At 42.2% G+C, this 24,934-nt stretch overlaps 1 protein-coding gene across 1 annotated transcript in view; it reads right to left on the bottom strand.

Annotated features, from left to right (window-relative positions):
- PDK3 (pyruvate dehydrogenase kinase 3) overlaps nt 1-19,672 on the bottom strand; it is a 67,116-nt gene extending 47,444 nt beyond the window's left edge. The window contains exon 1 of the mRNA XM_007463970.1: nt 19,339-19,672. Coding sequence (XP_007464032.1) covers nt 19,339-19,444 — 106 coding nt within the window. The 5' untranslated portion in view covers nt 19,445-19,672. The remainder of the gene's footprint in view (nt 1-19,338) is intronic.
- Nucleotides 19,673-24,934: the final 5,262 nt, after the last annotated feature.

The raw sequence follows: 24,934 nt of genomic DNA, 5'->3' as shown, positions 1-24,934 counted from the left end.
CCCGTGGCACTGATTAGACTGCCTCACCTGTGGGAGTGTCTCAATGATTTACTAGAAGAATAGAGAATACTTTCAGAAGTTTGTATTTTTTAAAAAAAAGAGTACCTGCAAAATCTCAGGTTTTGCCTCCTACATTCTAATTTAGCTTTAGAGACGAATTCTTTGTACTCAAGATACCTTAATTATACATCAGCTTAAACAGGGGGATAAGTCTTTTTTAGTTAATTAGTAAGCCTAAAAATAAATATGAAATGCCTGATTTTTTTTGACCTTCCTGTGGTTTTCCTCATATAAGTTGAAAGTATTTTATCTTATGTATTAATCTTAAATACTCAGTTTAAATCAAAGGGTTCGAACGATCTTGTTTTTAGTTAACTTACCAAAAAGAAACTTCTGGTTTTAACTGAATGTCCTCTCAAAAGGGTTCTGTTTTTCTAAGGCTTCTGGCATATTGAGTATTTTCCAGTTATTCTTCCCAGTCATTTGACTTCATTTTTCCCCCGCTTACTTGGCTTCTCTGCATTCCTTAATTTTGATTTTCTATTTTTATTCTGCATTTCCCCATATACTTCATCTTATTCAAATTTACCGATTAAAATTTTCCCTAGTATCAGTTCAGAAAAAGATGAAGCAGCAGTGTGAGAGAGGCATGGAAAATTCTGATTTCATGAACGCAAATAAGTCATTGGCTTAAATACATTTGTGTATTTCTTCAGTTTTTCTTCCTCTTTTGATGACCCTTTAATTCTCTTCTGTTTTGTTTGTTTTTCACACTTCGCCCTTTCATTGAGAAGTCAGAGACAATTACTACATTTGCAAAAGGTACGGACTGGCTTTGTCTAGAAAGATTCTAAATGGCTTTCCAGTTCACCAAGACACAGGATAAATAGACACAGAAACACAAATGACTTTTTTTTTAAATTGGGGTATAGTTGTTTTACAATGCTTGGTTAGTTTCAGTAGATTCACAGCGAAGTGAATCAGCCATATGTATACATATATCCCCTCTTTTTTGGATTTCCTTCCCATTTAACTCACCACAGCGCAGTAAGTAGACACAAATGAGTTTTGTTTTGTTTTTTTTCCATAAATGACTTTTGATTTAATACGGGGAGCCCTCTCAGTGATGGTCACTGATAAGAAAGGAGCATTTGACCAGCCTTCTGAGAGCAAGAGTTCCGACATTACTCTTTATACCTGGTCTCCACAGTGGCATATATTTCTGGTGAATCTCTAATCCTCTTTTCGACTAATTTACAGGAAGCAGAAAAAATAATTATTTCTTCGGTTAATGAAATGACCTGATAATGTATCTTATAATTAAAGCAGAGAGCTGAGCACATGCCTCCCAAAAATGTAGTCTCCTGTCTGGATTACTTGAAGGCTATCTTTATCCACATCTTTCAGCTTTAAGGCTTGGTGGGGGATGTTTTAGGAGGGTAAGCAAGGGAATCAGGGAGTGGAAAAGGAGGGCAAAAAATGGAAAAATTACCAGCAAGGCACTAAAACCCAACAGAATGATCAGCTCATTCTGATAATGCTGCTTTTTCTAATTACTGTCAATTAAATGTTTGAGTTTACAATGTATTTTTTACCATTAACCATGTTAAAATGGGTAAAATATAACTGAGAAAATAATATTTCAGGGGCAGCTCTTTGATTTTTCTTCAGTTGTATTTATAAGATTTCAATATTGTGACAACATTGAATTTTAGCATAAGTAATTTATTCTCAAACTTACCAGGGCTATAAACAATAATTAATTGAACAGTCCTTCAGAAGACACAACCGTAAGTGTGAATGGAGAGCTACCAAATGATTGTGAATATCCTTCAAAAGAATCCCCCCTCTTTCTTTAGCTTCATTTATACTTTGAAAATGTTTGTTTTACTCCATGTCCAGAAATACTGTTTCACTGCCTGGGAAGTTTAACAGTTTTACTTTGTTTGGGAAAACTTATTCCTGAATTTAAAGAGATCAAAATAGGTAGTGGGTTTGGGGTCTACCAAACTTGAGGCCGCATCCACTCTAGGCCGGCCCATTTGGGTTATTATTACTAACAGCGAGCCAGAAACTTCAGAGCCAAAGATCAGGTATTTCACACACACCTCATTCCCTATCAAACTCAATGCCCCAACAACATGCAGCTATTACACTATTTCTTTCAGCCCAATGTCTATTTATTATGTTCATAGATGCTGTGGGTCAGGAATTGAGATAAGACACAGGAGGGAAGGCTGGTCTGGGACCCCAGCTGGGAAAACTTAAACGCTGGAAGAGTGACTGGACCATGGGGGCTGGGACTATCTGAAGGCTTCCAGCTCACATATCTGACCCTTGGGCCGATTACTTACCGACTGAGATTGCCTACTGAAGCATCATCAGGTGGCCTCTCCATGGGCTTCCTCACAGCATGGCGGCCTTAGGCTGGTTGGATTCCTGTATGGCTTCAGTAAACAAGGCAGAGGCTGCATGGCCTTTTATGACCCAGCCGCGGAAGTCACACAGCTAGTCCCCTTCTGCCATACTCAACTGTTCTAAGCAACCATAGCCTGCCCAGACTCCAGGGAAAGGGGATCAGACCCCCTGTGTTGGTGGAGGGCTGGCAAGGGCACATCGTAGAAAAGCCACCTTTGGAAAACACCATCTGCCCCAAGATGTTCAAAAGGAGGTGTACAAGATGATTTATTTCTCAAATTATACTTTAAAGCACTCTTCTACTACCTGAATTTGTTTTCTTTGGAGTCACTTTTGGGCCATTTATTTATGTTAGTTTCTCTTGCTGTAGGCTTCCCTCAGATGGCAGGTGATCCTTGCTTGTTCAGTGAGGCAGCCTAAGGACTAAGTGAGTACCCAAAACACCCGATTACATAGGACTTTTGGGTGGGGTCCTAACACCACACCAGCTTCCCTTATTCTCCTTAAACAGTTCTTTCAGTGTCTTTAGAGAAGAACCCCCTCCTTGCCCTTCACTTGGCCTAGGGGTAACTGCCTGCCTATTAATGTTCTGATGATCAGGATGGAGGGTAACCCTTCTGTTTGCACACTTCTGGTTCATTCTCCAGTTTTCACTCAGCCATTCCTACCTGTCACTCCTGCTCTCTATCCCTGCTGCTGCATTACTGAGGTAGAAGCCCCTCCTGGGGCCACAGTGCCTCCTGAGTATGCTGTAGACCCCAGCTACCCAATATAGGAGCCATGAGCCATTAGAGGAAATGTGAATATTCAATTATATTATAATATCAATGATGAATTCGCTGTGATAACTGTATCATGGCTATTAGGAAAGTACTCTCATGCTTAGGATATATATGTAAGTATGTAGAGGTAGTCATTACGTCTGCAACTTACTCTCAAGATGATTCAGCAAAAAAGGTATATACAGAGAGGGAGGGAAGGAGATACGGAGAGGGATGGATGGAAGGGGGAAGAAGCAAATATAGCAAAGTAACTGGTGAATCTAGGTGCTAAACATGGGTGTTTACTGTTCTTATCACTTTTCCTGAGGTTTGAAATTTTTCCACATAAAAGGTTTAGGAGAGACACTGTAAACAACCTAAGTATCCAACAATAAGGGAATAGTCAAATAAATTACAATATTGCATATTTACATAGGGAAATAAGCAGTCATTAAAAAGTTTTTAAAACTCAACAACAAAAAAAACCAAACAACCCTATCCAAAAATGAGCAGAAGACTGAAAAAGATATTTCTCCAAAAACATACAGATGGCCAATAGGCACATGAAAAGATGCTCAACATCGCTAATTATTAGAGAAATGCAAATCAAAAGTACAATGAGGTATCACCTCACACCAGTAAGAATGGCCATCATTAAAAAGTCTACAAATGACAAATGCTGAAGAGGAGGTGGAGAAAAGGAAACCCTCGTACACTGCTGATGGGAATGTAAGTTGGTGCAGCCACTATGGAAAACAGTATGGAGGTTCCTTTGAAAGCTAAAAATAGAATTACCATATGATCCAGCAATCCCACTCCTCGGCATATATCTGGACGAAACTATAATTCAAAAAGATACATGCACCCCTATGTTCATAGCAGCACTATTCACAACAGCCAAGACGTGGAATCAACCTAAATATCCATCAACAGATGAATGGGTAAAGAAGATGTGGTGTATATATATACAATGGAATACTACTCAGCCATAAAAGGAATGAAATAATGCCATGTGCAGCAACATGGATGGACCTAGAGATTATCATACTGAATGAAGTCAGACAGACAAATACCATATAGTATCACTTATACGTGGAATCTAAAATATGACAAATGGGGACTTCCCTGGTGGCACAGTGGTTAAGAATCCACCTGCCAATGCAGGGGACACGGGTTCGAGCCCTGGTCCGGGAAGATCCCACATGCCGCGGAGCAACTAAGCCCCTGCGTCACAACTACTGAGCCTGTGCTCTAGAGCCTGTGAGCCACAGCTATTGAGCCTGCGTGTCACAACTACTGAAGCCCACGTGCCTAGAGTCCATGCTCCACAACAAGAGAAGCCACCGCAATGAGAAGCCCGCGCACCACGACAAAGAGCAGCCCCCCTTCGCCGCAGCTAGAGAAAGCCTACGCACAGCAACAAAGACCCAACACAGCCAAAAATAAATAAATAATTTTTAAAAATATGACAAATGAACCTATCTACGAAATGGAAACAGACTCAAGGACACAGAGAACAGATTGGTGGTTACCAAGGGGGAGGGGGTTGGGGGAGGGCTGGAGTGGGGGGTTGAGGTGAGCAGATGTGAGCTTTTATACATGGAATGCATAAACAACAAAGGCCTACCGTACAGCACAGAGAACTATATTCAATATCCTGTGATAGGGACTTCCCCTGGTGGCCCAGTGGTAAAGCATCTGCCTTCCAATGCAGGGGACACGGGTTCAATCCCTGGTCAGGGACCTAAGATCCCACATGCTGTGGGGAAACTAAGCCCGTGCGCCGCAACCACTGAGCTCGCACACCTCAACAGAGAGCCTGCGTGCCGGGAACTACAGAGCCCACGTGCTCTGAAGCCTGTGTGCCACAACGAGAGAGAGAAAACCCGCATGCCACACCTACAGAGAAGCCCGTGTACCGCAACAAAGACCTAAAGCAGCCAAAAAAATAATAAAAGAAAATAAATAAAAGTAAATATTAAAAAAAAAATCCTATGATAAACCATAATGGAAAAGAATATTTTAAAAAAGTATATGTGTAACTGAATCACTCTGTTGTACAACAGAAATTAACACAACGTTGTAAATCAACTATACTTCAATTTTTAAAAAATAAAATGAGTTTTTAAAGAAAAAAGCAGTCTTCTGAAAAAGGTCTTCCTGTAACTAGAGCCGTTCTATTATTTTAAAGAAAAACACCCTACTAGAGCCATTCTATTCTAAAAACAAACAACCAAACAAAAATCTCACACAGAACGTGCTACTATATGCAGATCTTCCTAATGGAGGCTGAAGCCCATGCCACCCTTCATGTAATGGTTTTTGATGCTCTTGTAAGAAAAGAGGGTACAGGGTGATCACGACAGGGTTCTTAATTAAGGTAAGTGAGGGTTACTGGATCCTCCCCTGAAGGAGATCTGTGTCTGTGCTGAGGGAACATGAGCAACAGCCACTAGTACCTTGATCCCCTCTCTTTAGGGATCCTATTTGTTGACTCTCTTGAAATATATGTATCCATGAACAGATTAGTGAGAAACCTGCCCCTCTGTATGCCAGATAAGGCCAAACCAAGTTGTGAGTAGATTTCACCATGGGCCCACAATTTGTGCCCTTGGCTTGGGCAACCCCTCTGTCATCACCCCCAGTCACTGAGGTCTATGTCCCATGGATCCCAAGATTCCTCAAAAAACTGAACAGTCCATCAGCACAATACCTGGCACATTGTAGGTGTTTAATATTTCCTGATTAGAACTGAAAATTAAAATACCTAGTAAGTTTCAGTATAAATTTACAATAGCAAATAAAATTCAGGGGTTCAAGATAACATTTGCTGGTAATGGTAAATTCCTCTAATAGACCACTTCATTCTGTATATCTGGTTAGCGGTATTCCAGTCCTTATAGTTAGGGGAAGAAGAGCCAAAAGGTAGACAGGAAGGTGATGATAAAGTGACAGTAACTGTCAATGTGGTGTGTCAGGCCAGCGAGTGGAGAGAAAAGGCAAGGATGTGTTGAGAACTGACATCACAAACAGAGCTTTGACCAGCTAAAGCATATGACTAGCACTCATAACCAAAGCCACCACACAGATCCACATCACCCTAATTCCAGAAAGGAGTTTAAGATCTAGTCCTAACGGTGGATTACAGAATGTCTTGTTGTCATGGAAGCAGGAACAGTTAAGTAAACAACACACTGTACTCATCGTTGAGGTTAATTGAGGCAAAACCTTAAGTTAACCATTACAGTGAATGAAGAAGATCCAAAGCCAGTCACACTCAAAGCACAAATGAGCTGAAAGTGCTATGTTTCTTGGAAAATGATCAGTTTATATAGCTGGGACCTTCAGCCAACAAACTTTAAGATAATTAACATTCGAAGTTAAGAGCTCCCTATGCAGCTTTCATTCTTAGCAGGAAGCTGACTCTGTCCAGGATAATGCTGTGTCACTAACTTCCCATAACAAAAGCATAGCCAACATCTACTGAGCACCTACCATGTGCCATGTGCTGTGCTGCATGTTCTCAAGTTCATGGGTGCAACAGGCCTGTGATTCGATGCTATCGTTTCCATTGTGTAGATCAGGACATTGAAGTGTAGTAGGATTAAGTGCTTTGCCCAAGCTCGCACTGGTGGTAGGCGCCAGAAACCAAGCCTTGAGTACAAGTGTAGACCCGTTATCGTATTTCCAGAGAGAGACAATAGGCTAACAAGACAATAAACTAGCAAGTGTGGGTCCTCAGAATAAAAATTGTTTCTAGTGTAAGTAAATGAAGGAGGTAGCAATCTGATAGCTCCAAAATGATAAGACTAGACAAACATTAGATTATGCAATTTCCAGATTGTCTAAAAGAACAAATTTAGACAAGACCCCAGGCATTACTAACAGAGACTCTGTTTGCTAGAAAGAATTGCACTGCGGCAAATGGTATATTATGTGGTAAGAAATGGTATGTTAAGTTGAAAGAAAAAAAGCATACGTTTAAAAGCTCAATGGACCTGCATTTTAACTGTGGTTTTGCTCCTAACTTTGCTTAGGCAAGATACTTAAATCATCTAAGCTTCAGCGTCTTCATCCAAAAAATGGAAACATCTATTTCACCTGGATGCTGTGAGAATTACAGCTACATCTGACTACTATTGTGTCTGGTGGAGAGCGGTACACAAACGTAAGTTCCCTTCACCTCCTAGAAAGAATAATTTCTGGCTCACTTTGGAAGAGGCAAGCCAAGATGTTAGGTCAACGGTCAACAACTAGCTGATGCTTTGGGCAGTCTCTTCATTACTCGGGGCTTCTACTTTCTCATGTGTAAAACTGGGGAGGTTGGACAGATGATCGTTAAGCTCAGGCTCCCACTGAATCAATCTATGAGGATAAGATTTTGGTTTGTACCCTTTACAGTTATTTATCCTACACCAACCTTGCCTAATGTACATTCTGGGACAACTCTGGAGAGAGCACTGCTAGGAGTGAGTAGCCAATGAAAGGAGCTAGAAATCAAGAAAAAGAGTACATACATTATAGTTGTTTTCTACCAAAAAACTAAGAAAGAAACAAAGCCTCCAAGGATACTCTGGATAAAGGACAATTGGGTTAACACTTCACACATACCCAGAAACCATCTCTATTACACCAACCTCCAAGGGAGAGGTAGAGAAAGCATGCCACAAACTCATGGGATGCATACATTTTGGATAGCCTATATATATATTGACATATTTGTCTCGACTTCTCATTTATCTATAAGCCCCTCAAAGGCAGAAACTAAGCCTCGACAATTCCCCAATGCTTCTCAGTTTCCACTCCATTCCAAATCCAGAAAGTTCAACGAATGCTGATGGACTCCTGGGAATTCTCTGGCGGTCCAGTGGTTAGGACTCAGTGCTTCCACTGCTGAGGGCCCGGGTTCAATCCCAGGTTGGGGAACGAAGATCCCTCAAGCTGCACGGCGCGACCAAAGAAACAAAAAAAATGCTGATGGACTCCTAAACTCCTTAAGTGTTAACCTTCAGCATCTCACAGACTTTATATCCCCTAAAATGGTTCACAGCTCTTGGGCAAAATTTTTACCGGATCTAACACAGTTCTTAACTCTGGAAGCACAGTATAGTCAGCTGGGTAAGTCAAAAATACCAGCACCTAGACCCTACCTTCAGAGATTGATGTAATTGGCTTCTACAGGGTGAGGGTGGGGGGACAGGTGGCACTAGCTTTAGAAGCTCCCCAGATGATTCTCACAAGCACCCAGGACTGAGATCCACTGACTAGCATCTAATCACAGGAAATTCAACAAGGGAATAAACCAAAGAACTCCTCAGGCTCAGACAGTGGCTATTAAGCATCCCCAACTTTTTCACTGACCCATCTATCTTTAGTCTCTATTTTCATGTTTGAGTTTTGTTTCAGCCTCCTAGGAAACTGACCACACTTGAGCGCGTTACATGACCAGTATAGGAATGTTAATATAGCAATGACACTTTGCTTTCTATTTCTTCTCAGAAGAGGAGAAATTAACCAAATTTATACAAAGTGCACAGTCAAGTACTAAGGAGTATCTGCTACCAAGCTTAAGGAAACACTGTACTCTTCTAGAACAGATCCAAGGAAAGGTTGAGGCAAACCCCGAGTATGCTCTGGTCAATGAAGATGTAATAATTTGTTGGGAAAAGATATGTATGTTACATGTTTCAAAGGGCCCTACTGTCTTCCGGCCAACAACACATGGGAATACTTAACTTCATGCTTTGAGAAAATGTTAAGAGATACGTAGCAATTTATTCCCAACAGTGAAACTATTATATACTGACTTCCATGCCCTAGTAAGAAAGAAAGAAACACTCGTACAACTCAAATGGTTGAGTAGAATCAGAGGTCAAGTCTAAGACTGAAAATAAAATCACAACTGCTTGGGTGATGCTTAGGGATATAATCTACCGAGTTAGAACTCCAAATATCCAACCACAGGGAATGTAAATATCGACCTGTATAATATATAATAAATAGTCTGCTGTAATTTTTGTGCCATTCATTATAGCAGAAAGAATAATCTCAGTCAAGATGAGACAATGACTAGGAAAGGAGTTCTCCTCGAGGGATATGAAGGGCAATCAAACCCAACTCTGCCACAAATATGGCGAACAGGCTACCTGAAGATGCTTCCAGGCTAGTTTCAATAAACGCCAGGTACCCCATCCACAGTTCCCTTAGCACATTTTCTATAAGTTTAGCTAATTTACCAAGAAGAATAAGTGGGCAAGAACAGCGAGAATTTCTAAACATCTAAACTAATAAATAAGGAGCCGCCATCACCAAATTTTAACAGAAATTACAAGGCAAAAGTTAGCATATGATATTTAGTTGAAATCAGAAAAGTTGTCCTTTTGGAGAGAATCCACAAATATAAACTATTCTGTGAACTTTGGGATAAAACAGCAACAAGACAGAAAGATGTGAGGTCTTAATAGTTGCTGCTATGCAAATGGACAGCAGAACAGAGTAAAAGTGAGTTGACTGCAAACGTCCCAACAGAGATGGCAACAAATTCCAGAGGGATTTAGTGACAATTTACATACTGCTCTAGGTGATAAATCTGACCACGATAAAAGCATTGTAAATGACTGGGAATATTAAAACTCAGACTCTGCACTAAATAAAAAGGATCCAATAATCAGTGTCAACATATGTAAATATATGGGCAAAAGATGTAACGCTATCACCAAAAAATGGATGGAAGAATTAGAGGTGATATTCTTTCCAAACGCCTTTAGTTGTATACTTTGATAATTACTTTACCAAAGAAGGGAGCACAAGAGGAAACAATAGATATACAGCACAATAGCTTACTATGCCAAGTAGACACAGGGAGAGCATGCAAATGATTAAAACTCCCGAGTCCAGTTACTAAATGGTCAAGGGCACTTCACACACAACAAAATGCACAAAATAAACCCACAAGGGGAAAAAATAAAACTTTTAGCTTCTATGTTACCTATTATACAATTGAAGTCATAAAACCTCATTTTGGCAAGGCTGTGGAGAAACCGGTACACTTAAACTTTGGTGACAGCCCTAGAGATTAAAGCTATAAAATCTCTCCAAGCCTTTCACATGGTAATTCCACACAGGGGCACATACCCTATAGTATAGGTAAGCCACCGATCACCTGGAAAAGTCTTAGCTACCCCAAAAGTCACACTCCAGCTAGACAAGTTTTACTGTTACCAGCATGCGGGACAAACAAAGCTTTATCATTTAAATGCCAATTAACAGCAATCACTGCACACTTCTTTAACACGGAGCCAAACTGTCTTAGGCTAGAGGTCCAAACTTTCTGTAAAGGGCCAGATGGTAAACATGTTGGCTTTGCGGGCCAAATCGTCTCTGTGGCAACTACTCAACCCTGCTGTTGCAGAGGGACAGAAGCCACATACGCTATGTAATGAATGGGCATGGCTGTGGTCCAATAAAACTTTATTTACAAAAATAGGTGCTGCCAAAACCCAGAGCATATGCAACACAAAGACTGAACGCTAATAGAAACTATCAACTTTGGGTGATAATGATGGATCAGTGTTGGTTCATCAGCTGTAACAAATGTCCCACGCTGGTGTATGGGAGTTCCCTGTACTTTCTGCCCGTATTTGCTGTGAACCTAAAACTACTCTTAAAAATACAGCCTGTTAACTGTAACACAAAAACAGGTGGCTGGCCCTCGGGCTATAGTTCGATAACCTGTCTTAGACTATGGCATTCAAAAAAAAAAGGATTTGCCCAACTCTGGAATCAGATAATCATGGAAGTAAAATAATAGAATGCACATAAAATGAAAAGTGGTGATATTTTCTGTAATAAGACCATGGTTTCCCAAATCTTGCCAACAATCTGATCAACTTCCCGAAGTTTAATGGGACGAAACCACTCAGTCATCAAGAGGTCAGGACGTGTGGCCATGTCTCCCCTTCAGAAGCATACAAAACTGCCAAGAGAACGAACAAAACTGCCAAGAGAACGAACAAAGCTGGAACTACACCTTAAATGCTCAGAGCCTGATAAACCAGGTTATGTTGAAATCCAGTCATATCAGATCTTTAGGGCCCAAAAGGCCAATTCTTTCTTCAAATTTAAATGTTGATCAAGGTGCATTAAGCCACGTTAGATATCTTTCACCCTAAATGAAACTGTACTCTTCCCCTTTAATTCTGAATCATTAGCTTCTGTCTCTAAACAGATTAGTCTAATTCTTGGCAACTCCTCACAGAAGAACATCACCTCTTACAGAAAAGGTGTGTCATGTACATATATGTAAAGGTACAAAATGTACACGCTGAGAAACAAAATGCCACTGCTTCTCTCTTTTCCTAACACAAGTTTAAAAAAACAAAACCCAAAAAATCTCCTCATTTTCTCCAGAAACAAAACCACTCTTTTCCCCAGTAGTAATCAGGCTTTAAGGAGCGTGACTTACAAACTCAAGGCTTTCCGAAGAGCAGTCATTTGCAACCAAAGTCAACTTCACAGTGGATACTGCAATCTTAAAATACACTCTAAAGGAAAACAGAGGGCAGCTGGGCCTTCAAACCTCAAGAAGAGTAAAAACAGGGAAACTGGCTGCTGCCTTCTAACAGCTAAAGGCTCCAAGGTTCAAAGAACCAGTGTAATTATGATAGAAATCTTTTCTGTGAAAAGAAGACAGAGTTGTCAGACAACCTATTGTCAGACAACCTATCTTCTGGTGGTTTTATTTCAGAGATGCTGTATTTAAATGTGGCGACATTACAGAAGTTTAGACCTATATAACAACTGACTAAATTAAAGTGACATAATGTTTAACAACCTTTAGATGGAGTCAATAATCACCACTTAGGAAGCGCCCACTCTGGGCAGAAAGCAAACAGCCGAGGAAGCTGTGAGAAGGGTACAAAGAACAGGCGAGTGCCTACCCTCTGCAAAGAGACAGTTTAGAATAAAATCAAAGAACAGGAGCCAGGAGCAAATATGTTTAATACAAGTGCAGCTGTGCAAAAGACGAGTGCAAAGGAACTGGGAAATAAAACAGAAAGTCAGTCTGTAGGGAGCAGATCAGAGTGATTAATGAAGGAACCCGAAGTGGACAGGGTAAAGCTGAAAGATGAAAAGCATGTCCAGATGAAAATGTGAATCATTTCCTATGAACTCATTCAAGATTCAGAAGGTTCTATCTTTAAGTTATGTCATACAGTCCAAGTTCTCCTCTTCTTACATCACTAAGAGAACTTTAAATTCTTAACAACCACTTAACAGAAAGACCTCAAGCTCTCGCAAACATCACAAAGAACCACCGTAACATTAACTACCGTTCAAAGACAGTTAATTGGTCCAAAACTCCTGAGAGCAACAGGTTTACAGGAAAAAAAGAGTAAAAGTTATACTGAGAAATAAAATCAAATGTTTATCCTGAACATTAAAATGTGATATTTCTATTACTTCTTATAAGGAGTTAATATATCATTGTCCAATAGAAACCTGTGAGCCACACACGTAATTTTAAACTTCCTAGCAGCCATATGAACATACAAAGAAACAGGTGAAATTTTTGATGTTTTATTTAATGCAACATACCCCAAAAATTACCATTTCAATGTGGAATCAATACAGAAACATACTGAGATATTTTAGTATTTTTTATATTAAGTCTTTGAAATCCAGTGTGTGTCATACTTATATCTCAATTCAAAAGCTAAATTTCTAACAGAAATAATTGGCCTATAATTAGATTTCATCAAATTTACAGTTAAGGTAGATTCACATATCCGAACTGTTCTAAACATACTTAAAAGTTTTTCCAATTAACTGAATCAAGTGTCACTTTTAAGTTTAAATGTAAATTAAATCAATTCAGTTTCTCAGTCACAACAGCCACATTTCAAGGGCTCAATAGGTTCAACTGGCTAGTGGTGACCATACTGGACAAAATAAGTTTAAATAAATCAGTAGAAAGATAAGCCCTGGAACCAAAAATTCAAACCAACCTAATTACTGAAAGAAATATAACAAAACAAAGCAAGAATATATAATACGGTAGAAAAATTACAGGTATTAAAGACATAAAGTGAAAGAAAATTATAGATGTTTATCGTTACAGATGACAGATCTGTCATATCAATAATATAAACTGGTTAAACTTAACCACATAAAAGAAAAAGTTTGACTCACAAAGCAAAACCCAGCTTTATACTACATTTCAAGAAATTCAGAAACGCTCTAGCGGAAAATGAAAACAAGAGGCAGATAGGTCTCCGGATCTCAATGTCACGTAAGGATGAATCCAGGCCAAAAAGCACTGACCTAGTCAAAGGGCAGCACTCTGTACCCTAAAGCGTGCATCTCGCAATGACAGTTAAGGATATCTAAGCAGCAAATGTAACATTAACAGGCACAAAGCAAAAACCATAGGCAATATCTGGAGAAATAGAATCGGATTATTAGGAGACCTGAACTTCTTTTGACCCATGACAGATCCAGTAGATTAAAAAAAGCAAAGGTATAGAAAACTCAAATAAAATAATTAATATGGTAGATTTGATATATGAAGCTCTGTAACATGAAAAGAGAACATAACCTTCTTTTTGCTGTCCAAGGAACAGTGACAGAAAATGAACAAAGATTGGACTACAAAGCAAACATCAATAAATTAAAGAAATGATTCCGATAACACTCCCCGATCACAATGCAGCAAAAGTAAAAATCAACAAAATTAAAATACAGGGTGCACTTCTACTGGAAATTTAAAAACTCAAGTCTTGGGCTTCCCTGGTGGCACAGTGGTTGAGAGTCCGCCTGCCGATGAAGGGGACACGGGTTCGTGCCCTGGTCTGGGAAGATCCCACATGCCGCGGAGCGGCTAGGCCCGTGAGCCATGGCCACCGAGCCTGCGCGTCCGGAGCCTGTGCTCCACAACGGGAGAGGCCACAACAGTGAGAGGCCCGCGTACCGCAAAAACAAACAAACAAACAAACAAAAAAACTCAAGTCTTGGGACTTCCCTGGTGGCACAGTGGTTGGGAGGCAGCTGCCAATGCTGGGGACACAGGTTCGAGCCCTGGTCCGGGAAGATCCCACATGCCGCGGAGCAACTAAGCCCATGTGCCACAACTACTGAGCCTGCGCTCCAGAGCCAGCGAGCCACAACTACTGAGACCGCGTGCCACAACGACTGAGCCCGTGTGCCACAACTACTGAAGCCCGTGCGCCTAGAGCCCGTGCTCCGCAACAAGAGAAGCCACCGCAGTGAGAAGCCCGTGCGCCACAACGAAGAGTAGCCCCCCGCTTGCCGCAACTAGAGAAAGCCCGCACACAGCAACGAAGGCCCAACACAGCCAATAAATAAATAAATTTATAAAAAAATAAAATAAAATAAAACTCAAGTCCTAATTCACATAAGAATAAAAACCTAAAGAGCAGAAGAGCTGGGAAGAAAAAGCATCAAACACTATACACATCAGCTGCTAAAGCAGTGTTCAGAGGAATGCCTGTAGCCTTAAATACTGAAATAAACAAAGAGGAAATGAATTTTGCCATTCAAAAAGAAAAAAATAACACTGAGCACATGAGGGGGAATTAATAAAATCAAAGTAGACATTAATGAGCTAGAAAACAAAAGTCATAAGCTAATAAGTGAATCCAATCATGTAAATCAACAACTAATCTAATCACAAGGGGGGAGAATATAGAAGGAATAAAGGGGGAACAGCCACAGAGAAAATTAAGACTAATTACTATCTCAGTTTGCAAACTGGCTTTAAAACCTTGATGACTAGGATAATTTTCTAGAGAAATACATCAAAAGGGATTCTAGAAGAGATAGAAAATCTATCCAGATCAATACCACAGACTAGAGAAACCTGTCAAAAAGCAACAGTCCCCAAGACACACTAGGTTTAAAAGGTTTCATGGGTGGATTCTACCAGATCTTTGAAGAACACACAGTTCAAAAGATAAACTGGTCTTAGTGCAGAAAAAAATGTATTTCTTCTGAAACAGGCATGACATTGATAAGAAAATCTAACAGACTGCACATACACACAACATCCACAGACAAACAGCACGTGGAGATCAATATAATGAACGCAGGAATTCCTCAAACTATTCTCTCTAGTACTGTATATGCTTAAAATTTTCCATAATAAAAAGCTGAAGTTAAAATGTTTTTACTCTGTAAAAACAATGAATCGCTATGCTGTACACCTGAAACTAATATAATCTTATAAATCAACTATACTTCAATTTAAAAATTTTCCTTACTCAAGGAGAAAAAATTTTTATCTAGATACACTTCTTCACTTATCAAAAGTTTAACAATGTGGTAAAAGTGTAGGAAAATAGGTACTCTCAGAAACTTCTAGTGAGAGGATAGACAGACAACCTCAAAGGAAGGCAATTTGACAATATTTATCAAAATTTCAAATGCACATAGCCTTTGTTGTAGAAATGCCATGTTTAGGAATTTGTCCTCTATATGTACTCACACATGCATGAAATGATGAATGCAGTAATTCAGTGTAGCACAGGCTGTCACAGCAAAGATTGGAAACAACCTACTAGCCGTCAACAGAGAGTTGGCTAATGAATATAGTACACTCATATAAACAAATTCTCAGAAGCCATAAAAAAGAAAAAGGAAGTTCTGCAGTTACGATATGGAAAGCTGTCTAAGGAATTAAGTTTAAAAAGGTACAGACAAAAGTATTACAAGTTGCCATTTATTTTAAAATGGGGAGGCTAGTGGACAAAAGTAGGAAGCTGACTTTTCTATGTCCTTTCATACCATTTGAATTTGGAACCATGTAACTATAATCTCAGACCAAAAAGAATCTCTTTTTTTTAATCTCGCCTTTCACAATGCACTATTGCCCTTATAAACTCATGATCCATTTAGAACACTTGCTATTCTTGTTAAACTTGCTAACTGTGTGCAAGGCCATGTTTCAAGTAGAGATTGAGCTCAAGAAAACTCTTCTTATTTTAAAGGGCATAGAGAAATATGGCCCACAGATGAAAGGGGGACAACTCTAGATCCAGAAGATCATCTAATTAGTGGTTCTCAACCCTGGTTATGCTTAAGAACAACCAAAAATACCAATGCCCACCCCCACCCCAGAACATTTATAGTAAAGTCTGGAGGATGCGGCACAGATAATGAAGACCATGCAGGCATCTAAATGCTTTACAGCAGTAGTCTTCAACAGAGGGTGATGCATTTTGCTCCCCTGGGGGACATGGCGGTGTCTGGAAACATGTTTGGTTGTCACGACTCACAGGTGGAGGGAGTGCGGGAGGGGCGGGGTGTGCTGCTGGCATCTAGTGGGGAGAGGCCAGGGGTGCTGCTTTCGTAAACCTCCCACAACGCACAGGACAGTACCCCTCCTCCACCAAACAATGACCTGCCCCAGAAAGTCAAGAGTGCTGAGATTGAGCAGGCCTCATTTCAAATAAAGTCACTGCTTCTGAAGTAACACACAGTTTTAGCCTTCCCTCTTAAACGAGGAAGATCATCTCATTTACTAGTGTGGATACATTCGCAAAAGAAAGCTGTTTCAGTGCCCACAGAAACCACAATTTGTTGATGCGGTTCTAACAAATACTGTAAACGTGAAATTCCGTGGATATCCTTTCTCTGGTCCCTATCCAGGTATTCTAGTCCAAAACTTCGGTCCTGTTTGCAAAGTAGCCAGGGAGAACGTCACGAAGTGGCAGTCTGTGGGTCAACATAGTTCACGCGTCTGTTGTGTTTGAGCCCTAGGTCTTGAAAGTATACTGAATCGGCGCCGGTCAGCTTGCCCTTCCAGAGGCAGCATATACGGGGGTGGACAGGGCTGCCGCGGTCCCCCACCCCAAGCTGGCTTCGCGTAGTCATCTGCTGCTCCCACTCAGGGCCTGTAAGCACTGGAGGTGGCCCTCCCCTGCAGTGTTCTCCAATCATTCAAGGGCATAAAGCCTCTTTACTCTTCTTCCTTCTCACCTTAAAAATATCCCCACAGCCTTGCTAAATTCTCAAACTCCCACACCACTTGCCAAAATCGGACTTCTATCCAGAGCTGGAAGAACCAAGAGAAAGGTAGAAGTCGAAATGGCCTTTGTGTGACAACCCTCTTCTAGTTGTTGGCATTAAAGATAGACTGCCTGCCACCTGATTCGTCTCTGGGCATTACAAATGAGCCTTGAGTTTCTAGCACATTCCACTACAATTATATATAGCTCTTCTGTGAGCTTCCTTATAAGGAAAAGACTTCAATTATTAGGCTTCTTCCATTATCCTAGATTAGAGTATCCCCTCCACTCTTCCCAAAATAGGTCAGAAGGCTTTTACGGGAAATACCTATCCAAAGATTTGGTAGTTTTCTTTTAAAAAGCTCACCCCTTTTCCTTGGAAATTAGGATCACACAGTTTGGGAACTGTGCTTTAGAGATGACCTTATACAATCCACGAGTTTTATTGACGGGGACAATGAACCCCAGTGAGGTTCAGTCACTTAGCCAAGGCCAGGCTCCTGAGTCAGTGGCAGAGCAAGAATTAGAACATTTCTTTCCAGATAATGGTCCCATGGGTTTTCCACGATAACACTAGGCCCCACTGTGGTTTTCCTACTCAAATAAAATCTCTGCCAAGACACCTATTAACATGGTAGATACTAGCTGCTATAGAAATAAATCAACCAAAATTTTGCCAAGCTGTGAGAGCTATCACTTCAACTTTGAGGGTGGAAGGAAGGAACTGGGAGTCTCTGGATTCTTTCTGTTCCTTTTATTGTGAATTAACCTCAGTTTACCCCAATGAGAAGTCGATACCTTCAGAATCTCTCTAAACCATAAATTAGGGACAGAATGTTGCTATTTATAGCAACAGCGACATTTTCTTTCTCAACTCTGAAGTCGGGGGGCTGCCTGAAACCTCTAAAATTCTCACAAGTGGCCACAGATGGTAAAGTAAAACTACTGAAAAGCTTCTGGGACTAAAGTTTAAGATGCAAAGATCAACATGTCACTGAACCCTGACTTTCCTCATCATTCGCTGGCAAACTGTTTTCTTAAAATTTAATTTGGTCTCAACTTTAACCTATTCCTCTCTTCCTATCCTAACTTAAGTATGGACAACATCACATGGTGCTTACTGGGTCTTCCCCGAATGTGCTACCTACTCTGCACTTAGGTTTTTATGCCCACCTGACACCGCCTTTTGACATTTACTTAAAAGTCATTAAACGACCAGCCGCCCCATTATTTCCCCTCGAGAGCTTAGAACACCTTTGCTGCTCCATTTTCTTTTCCTTCCAGGATGCCGCGTTCCCTCCTGATAGCTGGGTGCGCACTTTTGTTTTAATACTTTCAGGTGTTTCACAACCAGCTGCCTCGCATTCACCCAACTGAGAGGATTCCCTCCGCGCCTGAAACGGCACCACTCTGGGGAAACACGATCCAGATAACAGAAGGTCGTAGAATCTATTCCCATCTCAGCTAGGCCTCAGGCAGGGTGGGGGCCGGGTCTTCTGCGCTCTCACATCAATTCGTGGAAGCTGCCCACCGTCCCGCCCGACGGGAGAAGGTGGGACACAGAAGGAGAGGCGCAGCACGAGACCCTGCTCTGACGCCAGGAGCCCACACGTCCGCTCCTCCCAGCACCTAAGGCTTTTGCAGTTCAGGCCTCTAACTGCTTTAACACAGCACGGACGAGACAGCAGTTCGAGTCCTGGCGCTCCGGCCAGACAGGAGCACCTTAAGAGCAGAAAAGGAACAAAATGCCATTGCATAATTTATTCGACCTCAAAGTGTTTCTAAACAGCTCTTACCTAATCCAAAAAAAAAAAAAAATCTAAATGTAAAAACGTTCAAAAGCCACCCACACTCCGCTCCGAAGTTTTAAGGGCGGTGAGGTCTGTGTCAAGTAGATTTGAAGCTAACGACGGCAGCTTTGGAGAGTCCCGCCCGGGATGAGGCTCCTCGGACGCGGTTTCTGTGTCTCCGGGTGAGCCCCCGGCGGGTGTGCGGGTGCCAGGCCATGCCCCTCTGTGCCCCGAAATCCGAGTCCCCGGGCATCCCGGAGCCCCGCCCGCGGTTCCAACGGACTTTGCCCGGAGGCGGCGGAGACCTGCAGCGGCGGGCCCGGAAGGCAGCGGCCCCGCACTTACCGAAGTCCAGGAACTGCTTGATGGAGAGCGGCGATGGCGAGAAGCGGGAATAGCGCTCAATCTGCTTGGGCACCGGCTGCTTCAGCAGCCACCGGAACAGCCGCATCCTCGTCGGGGCAACGCAGAGACCAGTCAAGACGCTCAAGCGGCCGCAAAGGCCGGTGCAGCCGAGCCGCGCGGATTAGGCAAGCTCGCCAAGCGCGCACCCTAGCCTCCGTCTCGGCCTCGGCGACGCGGGTGCAGGCGCCGCAGCAGCACCAGCAGCACCGCCAGCAGCTCCCGTGCCCCGGCCGCCCGCCCGCGGCTTCCCCAGGCCCCGCCCACGGGGGCGGAGCCAGCCGCCGTACGTACGCGGCGCGCGGGGGGCGCGAGGGGCGCGCGGCCCCACGCGCTGGCTGCTGATTGGCCGCTGCCGCCCTCGCTTTCTTTTGCCGGAGTGCAGCCGGGGGCGCCCCCGTCCTTCGCTCCCTGGACCCAGACAGGCCCAGCAAGTGCATCTACACCCGGTCCCGTCCCGGGCTGGGTCCTCCGCGGCCGAAAGGTGGCGGAGGTACAAGGGGACTGGGAGGAGATCCGGGGCCCTCGTCCGGAATCCGATCCTAAGCGCTGCTCAAGGCCCCTCTCCACCGAAGGCACCTCTTCCGGGAGGCATTCCCTGGATCAGCTGACTGTTACACTTCAGGGTATTTGTTGCGTCTTGACACTTTTTCATCCTCTGTTTACCACTTAACTATACTAGCTGCCTCAGGCCCTCCACCACAGCCACCACCGTTGGGCAAAAATAAACTCACTGGTCCGGATTCCTGCCTGCCCCTCACCATTGGACGGGATTAACTGTAATGTCACTCTCTGTTTCATACCCGTCCCCCCACCCGCCTGGGCCAACTCCTTTGGGCAAGATTAATTGTTACGTCACTGACTGTTTCATGCCACCACCGCCATCACCACCATTGAACAGGGTCAATTATAAGGTCAATGGCACTTCATTTAGTCCCTCCCCCTCTCCCCCCCTCCCCGTGAACTTCCCCTAACACCACTGGGCAGGATTAATTGTAAGGTCACTGTCTCTTTGTTTCATGTCACCCCCCCGCCCCCCGCAACCGCTACCATTGGAAAGGATCAAATTTAAGGTCTTAGGCACTTTCATACCCCCTCACCTCCACCACCACCATAGGACAGCCCCCTGACTCTTTTTCATGCCTCACCACCACCAGCACCACTACTTCTGGACAGGAGTCTGTGCTTACACTATGTATTACACTTACTTACACTATGTTAGGTATTGTTTGTATAAGAGTGAACTTGAACTCAGGGCTCAATATATGCAATCATTATTTCCTAATGTGAAGGTATGAAGTACAGCTTGCTTTAACTATTTCCACCAAACCTTGCTTTATTTTTGGCAACGTATAAACATCAACTAAATGAAAGATAGAATGTTCTCTGAGGAAAGGTAAAAATGTAACTGGAAACCACTCCTTTGATCTGATTGGACTGGTTTTCTCAGTGAGTAAGATTATTGGTGTGTAGCTATTTAGCTTTTGTGCCTTCATTGGGTTTCTGGGCACCCAATTCTTTGCTTAATGCTTGCACCTCTACTCTGAACTTAAAGAGAAAAGTAATACGTACACTCAAAGACATCCACTGGTCCTCCCTGACTTCTAGATCTTCAAGTACATCTTGGTCATCTTGGTGGTGGTATGGTATGTAGACTACCATGTCTTTTCAAAACAAAAAGCTGAAAAAACATACCAACAACCTCTTTAACCAAGAGCTTTGCCAGAAGAGCTAAGCAATCGTTTTGGTGTGCATGGGCAGACGAGAAGACCTGTGGCCTGTGATTCCTCCAGTGACTTTCTCGGGTGCTACCAGGAGGCATGTTGTACTTGGTGGCAGCTGTGGGAGTCGAGGAGCAGGAAGAAGTTGAGTATCGATGGAGAGGGGTTTTTTCCAACCTAAGCCGCAAATCGCTGCTGATCTTTCTGAGCTTGGAAAGACCTGTTTCACTCCTTCCTCTTTTACTGAACAAAACGCTACTTTAAATCTATGTATTCTGATTTACTGAATTGTCATGTGCCTAGTTTTATTAATCTTTCTCCAAAAGGTGGCAAAGTCTTAGAAGTTGGGAACAATATGATAGAGCCTGGTATAATAGAAATTGTGCTGGTCCAGGGCTCAAATGACCCAGCCCTAAGCTTGGTTCTTTTATTAACTAGCTGTGTGACCTTAGACAAGTCACTTAGCCTTTCTGTGTCTGTGACTTCTTATGTCAGACGGGGCTACCTGATTTCTCTCCCTGGCATTTGTGACAATCAAATGAAATAAATATTTAATACAAACACAAGATATGGTTATACCTCTTTTATCCAACCATTTATTTATTTATTTAAGCTAAAAGTTTCATGTTAACTGGCAAAATCCAGAAGCTAAACCAGTGGGTTGATTTCAGTGCTGGTTGTAGTTATAAAGGAAGGATCTTGAGAGAAATAAATAGATCTTGATGAACTTTTTTCAATTATTTGTACACACCAAGGTCTTGCCCAAGCCCTGCTCCCAGTGGCTCTCAAAGTGAGATCCCTGGTCCAGCAGCAGGAGTGTCACCTGGGAACTTGTTAGAAATGCAAACTCTTGGACCCCACCCCAGACCTACTGAATCAGAAACGCTGGGGGTGGGGCCTGGCACTCTGTTTTAATAAGCTTATGGGGGTTTCAAAGATATGGCCACAAATTCTTTGATATTCCTCCCCTCAAGACATGGTACTTAATTATTCTCCCCTTGAGTATGGACTAGAAGTAGTACTCACTTCTGCCAAACACAGGATGGCCACAAGTGATGAGGTCTCACTTTGAAGATTAGGTTATAAAACAACTTCTGTCCTACCTGACCAACACTCCTCAAAACTATCAAGGTCATTAAAAACAAGGAAAATGGGCTTCCCTGGTGGTGCAGTGGCTAAGAATCTGCCTGCCAATGCAGGAGACACGGGTTGGACCCCTGGTCCGGGAAGATCCCACATGCCGCAGAGCAACTAAGCCCATGCGCCACAGCTACCGAGCCTGCACTCTAGAGCCCACGAGCCACAACTACTGAGCCCACGCGCCACATCTACTGAAGCCCATGCGCTCCAGAGCCCACGCTCCACGACAAGAGAGGCCACCGCAATGAGAAGCCCGCGCACCACAACGAAGAGTAGCCCCGGTTCACTGCCACTAGAGAAAGCCTGTGTGCAGTGACGAAGACCCAACACAGCCAAAAATAATAAATAAATAAAAATAAATTTATAAAAAACAAATAAACAAAAACAACAAGGAAAATAAGAAAAACTGTCACAGCCAAGAGAAGCCTAAGTAGACATGACAACTAAATATCATGTGCTATCCTGGATGGGATTCTGGAACAGATAAAAGGACACTAAGGTAAAAACTAAGGAATTCGGCATAAAGGAAGGACTCTGGACCAAATTTGTTTAATAATAATGTATTAACATATGTTTATGAATTGTAATAAATGTACCATACTAATGCAAAATGTTACCAGTAGGGGAAACTGGATATGGGACGTATGGGAACTTTGTGTGCTGTCCTCGCAATTTTGCTGTAAATCTAAAAGTGTTCTTAAAAAAATCAAGTCAATTATACAATACACTATTGATGACTATAGTCATCACATTATACGTTACATCAGAACTTATTTATCTTATAACTGGGAGTTTTGAAAGTCGCTAAGAGAGCAGATATTAAAAATTCTCATCACAAGGAAAAAAATTTGTAACTATGTGAGTCTATGGATGTGAACTAAATTTACTGTGGTAATCATTTCACAATATATACATATATCAATCATTTTAGTGTACACCTTAAATTTATACAATGTTATTTATGTCAATTATATCTCAATGAAACTGGAAAAAAAGCAGTGCCTTTTGGTTCCAAAATGTAAAATCAAATATATTCAAATAATATAAAGAAAATATTTAAGATAGCAATGAAAATATTTTATAACCATGGAATAACTATTGAACATTTAAAGGACATGAATTACTACTACCACTACTAATACTAATGTCAACATTTTAAAAAAGACTGTGGCTTCCATGTTAGGGTTTTGTCTCTCCCCCTTCCTCTGTCTCTGTGTCTGTGTCTCTCTCTTCCTCTCTCAAAAGCCACCTGCCAGGCTGCAAGGCAGCCCTGTGGAGAAGCTCACAAGAGTGAGCTTGGAAGCAAATCCCTTTGGAAGCAAATCCCTTTGGAAGCAGATCCTTTCCCTGCTCAGCACCTTGACTGTAACCTTGGGAGAGACCCCAAGCCACAACCACTCAGCTAAGCAGCTCCTGGACGCTTAGCTGAGAAATGCTCACAGTTTGCTGTGATAAATGCTTGTTGTTTCCAGCTGCTAACTTTTTGGATAATTTGTTATGCACTAATAGTTAACTAATCTACAAGCCCTCCAGGTGATTCTGAAGCATGCTCAAGTGTGAGAACCAATGGATGGACCTAGAGATTATCATACTAAGAGAAAGACAAATATCATATGATATCACTCATATGTGGAATCTAATTTTGTTTTAAAAGATACAAATGAACTTATTTACAAAACAGAAATAGACTTACAGATATCGAAAACAAACTTATGGTTACCAAAGGGAAAACGTGGGAGGGGGGGAGGGATGAATCAGGAGCTTGGGATGAACATACTAACCTTAACTTTATGTAAGATAGATAACCAACAAGGACGGACTGTATAGCACAGGGAACTCTAACTCTACTCAATATTCTGTGATAACCTACACGAGAAAAGAATCTTAAAAAGAATGAATATATGTATAACTGAATCACTTTACTGTACACCTGAAACTAATGCAACATTGTAAATTGACTATTCTCCAATAAAACAATTTTTTTAAATGTGAGAACCAGTTTCCTGTACTATGCACTCTAAAGCAGCGCCCTATTCCTTCTTGTTAATTCCTCAGACCTCAGCATGGTCAACACTTACACATCAAGGGAGGCCTTCCCCCCTCATAAACGCTATTCATTCCCCTTGCTATATGGTTTCCTGACTCTGTTCCTCCCACTGTAACACTCAAAACACTTCGTTATCATTTGATTAATGCCTGTCTTCGGCACTAGACATCAGCCCTGTGACCACTGGGCCCAGGTCTGGCTTATTCACTGCTGCATCCTCAGTGTGCAGCGTATGTACCAGTCACTATTTAGGTTCACAACAAATATTTTTTTAAATAAATGAAAACCGACAATAATAACATCAAAACCTACCCCAGGGCTTCCCTGGTGGCGCAGTGGTTGAGAGTCCGCCTGCCGATGCAGGGGACACGGGTTCGTGCCCCGGTCCGGGAGGATCCCACATGCCGCGGAGCGGCTGGGCCCGTGAGCCATGGCCGCTGAGCCTGCGCGTCCAGAGCCTGTGCTCCGCAACAGGAGAGGCCGCAACAGTGAGAGGCCCGCGTACCGCAAAAATAAAAAAATTAAAAAAAAAAAACACCTACCCCAAATCACATTCCTTCTGAGCAGCTCTCAATGGAGAACAAAGGCAAGGGTAGCGTTCTGAGTAATTCAAACAATAATGTACACTTCA

The sequence above is a fragment of the Lipotes vexillifer genome, unplaced genomic scaffold, assembly GCF_000442215.2.
Source record: "Lipotes vexillifer unplaced genomic scaffold, Lipotes_vexillifer_v1.1 scaffold587, whole genome shotgun sequence".
Lineage (NCBI taxonomy): Eukaryota > Metazoa > Chordata > Mammalia > Artiodactyla > Lipotidae > Lipotes > Lipotes vexillifer.
The sequence above is the reverse complement of the archived record's forward strand: the minus strand, read 5'-3'. Positions and strand labels throughout refer to the sequence as shown.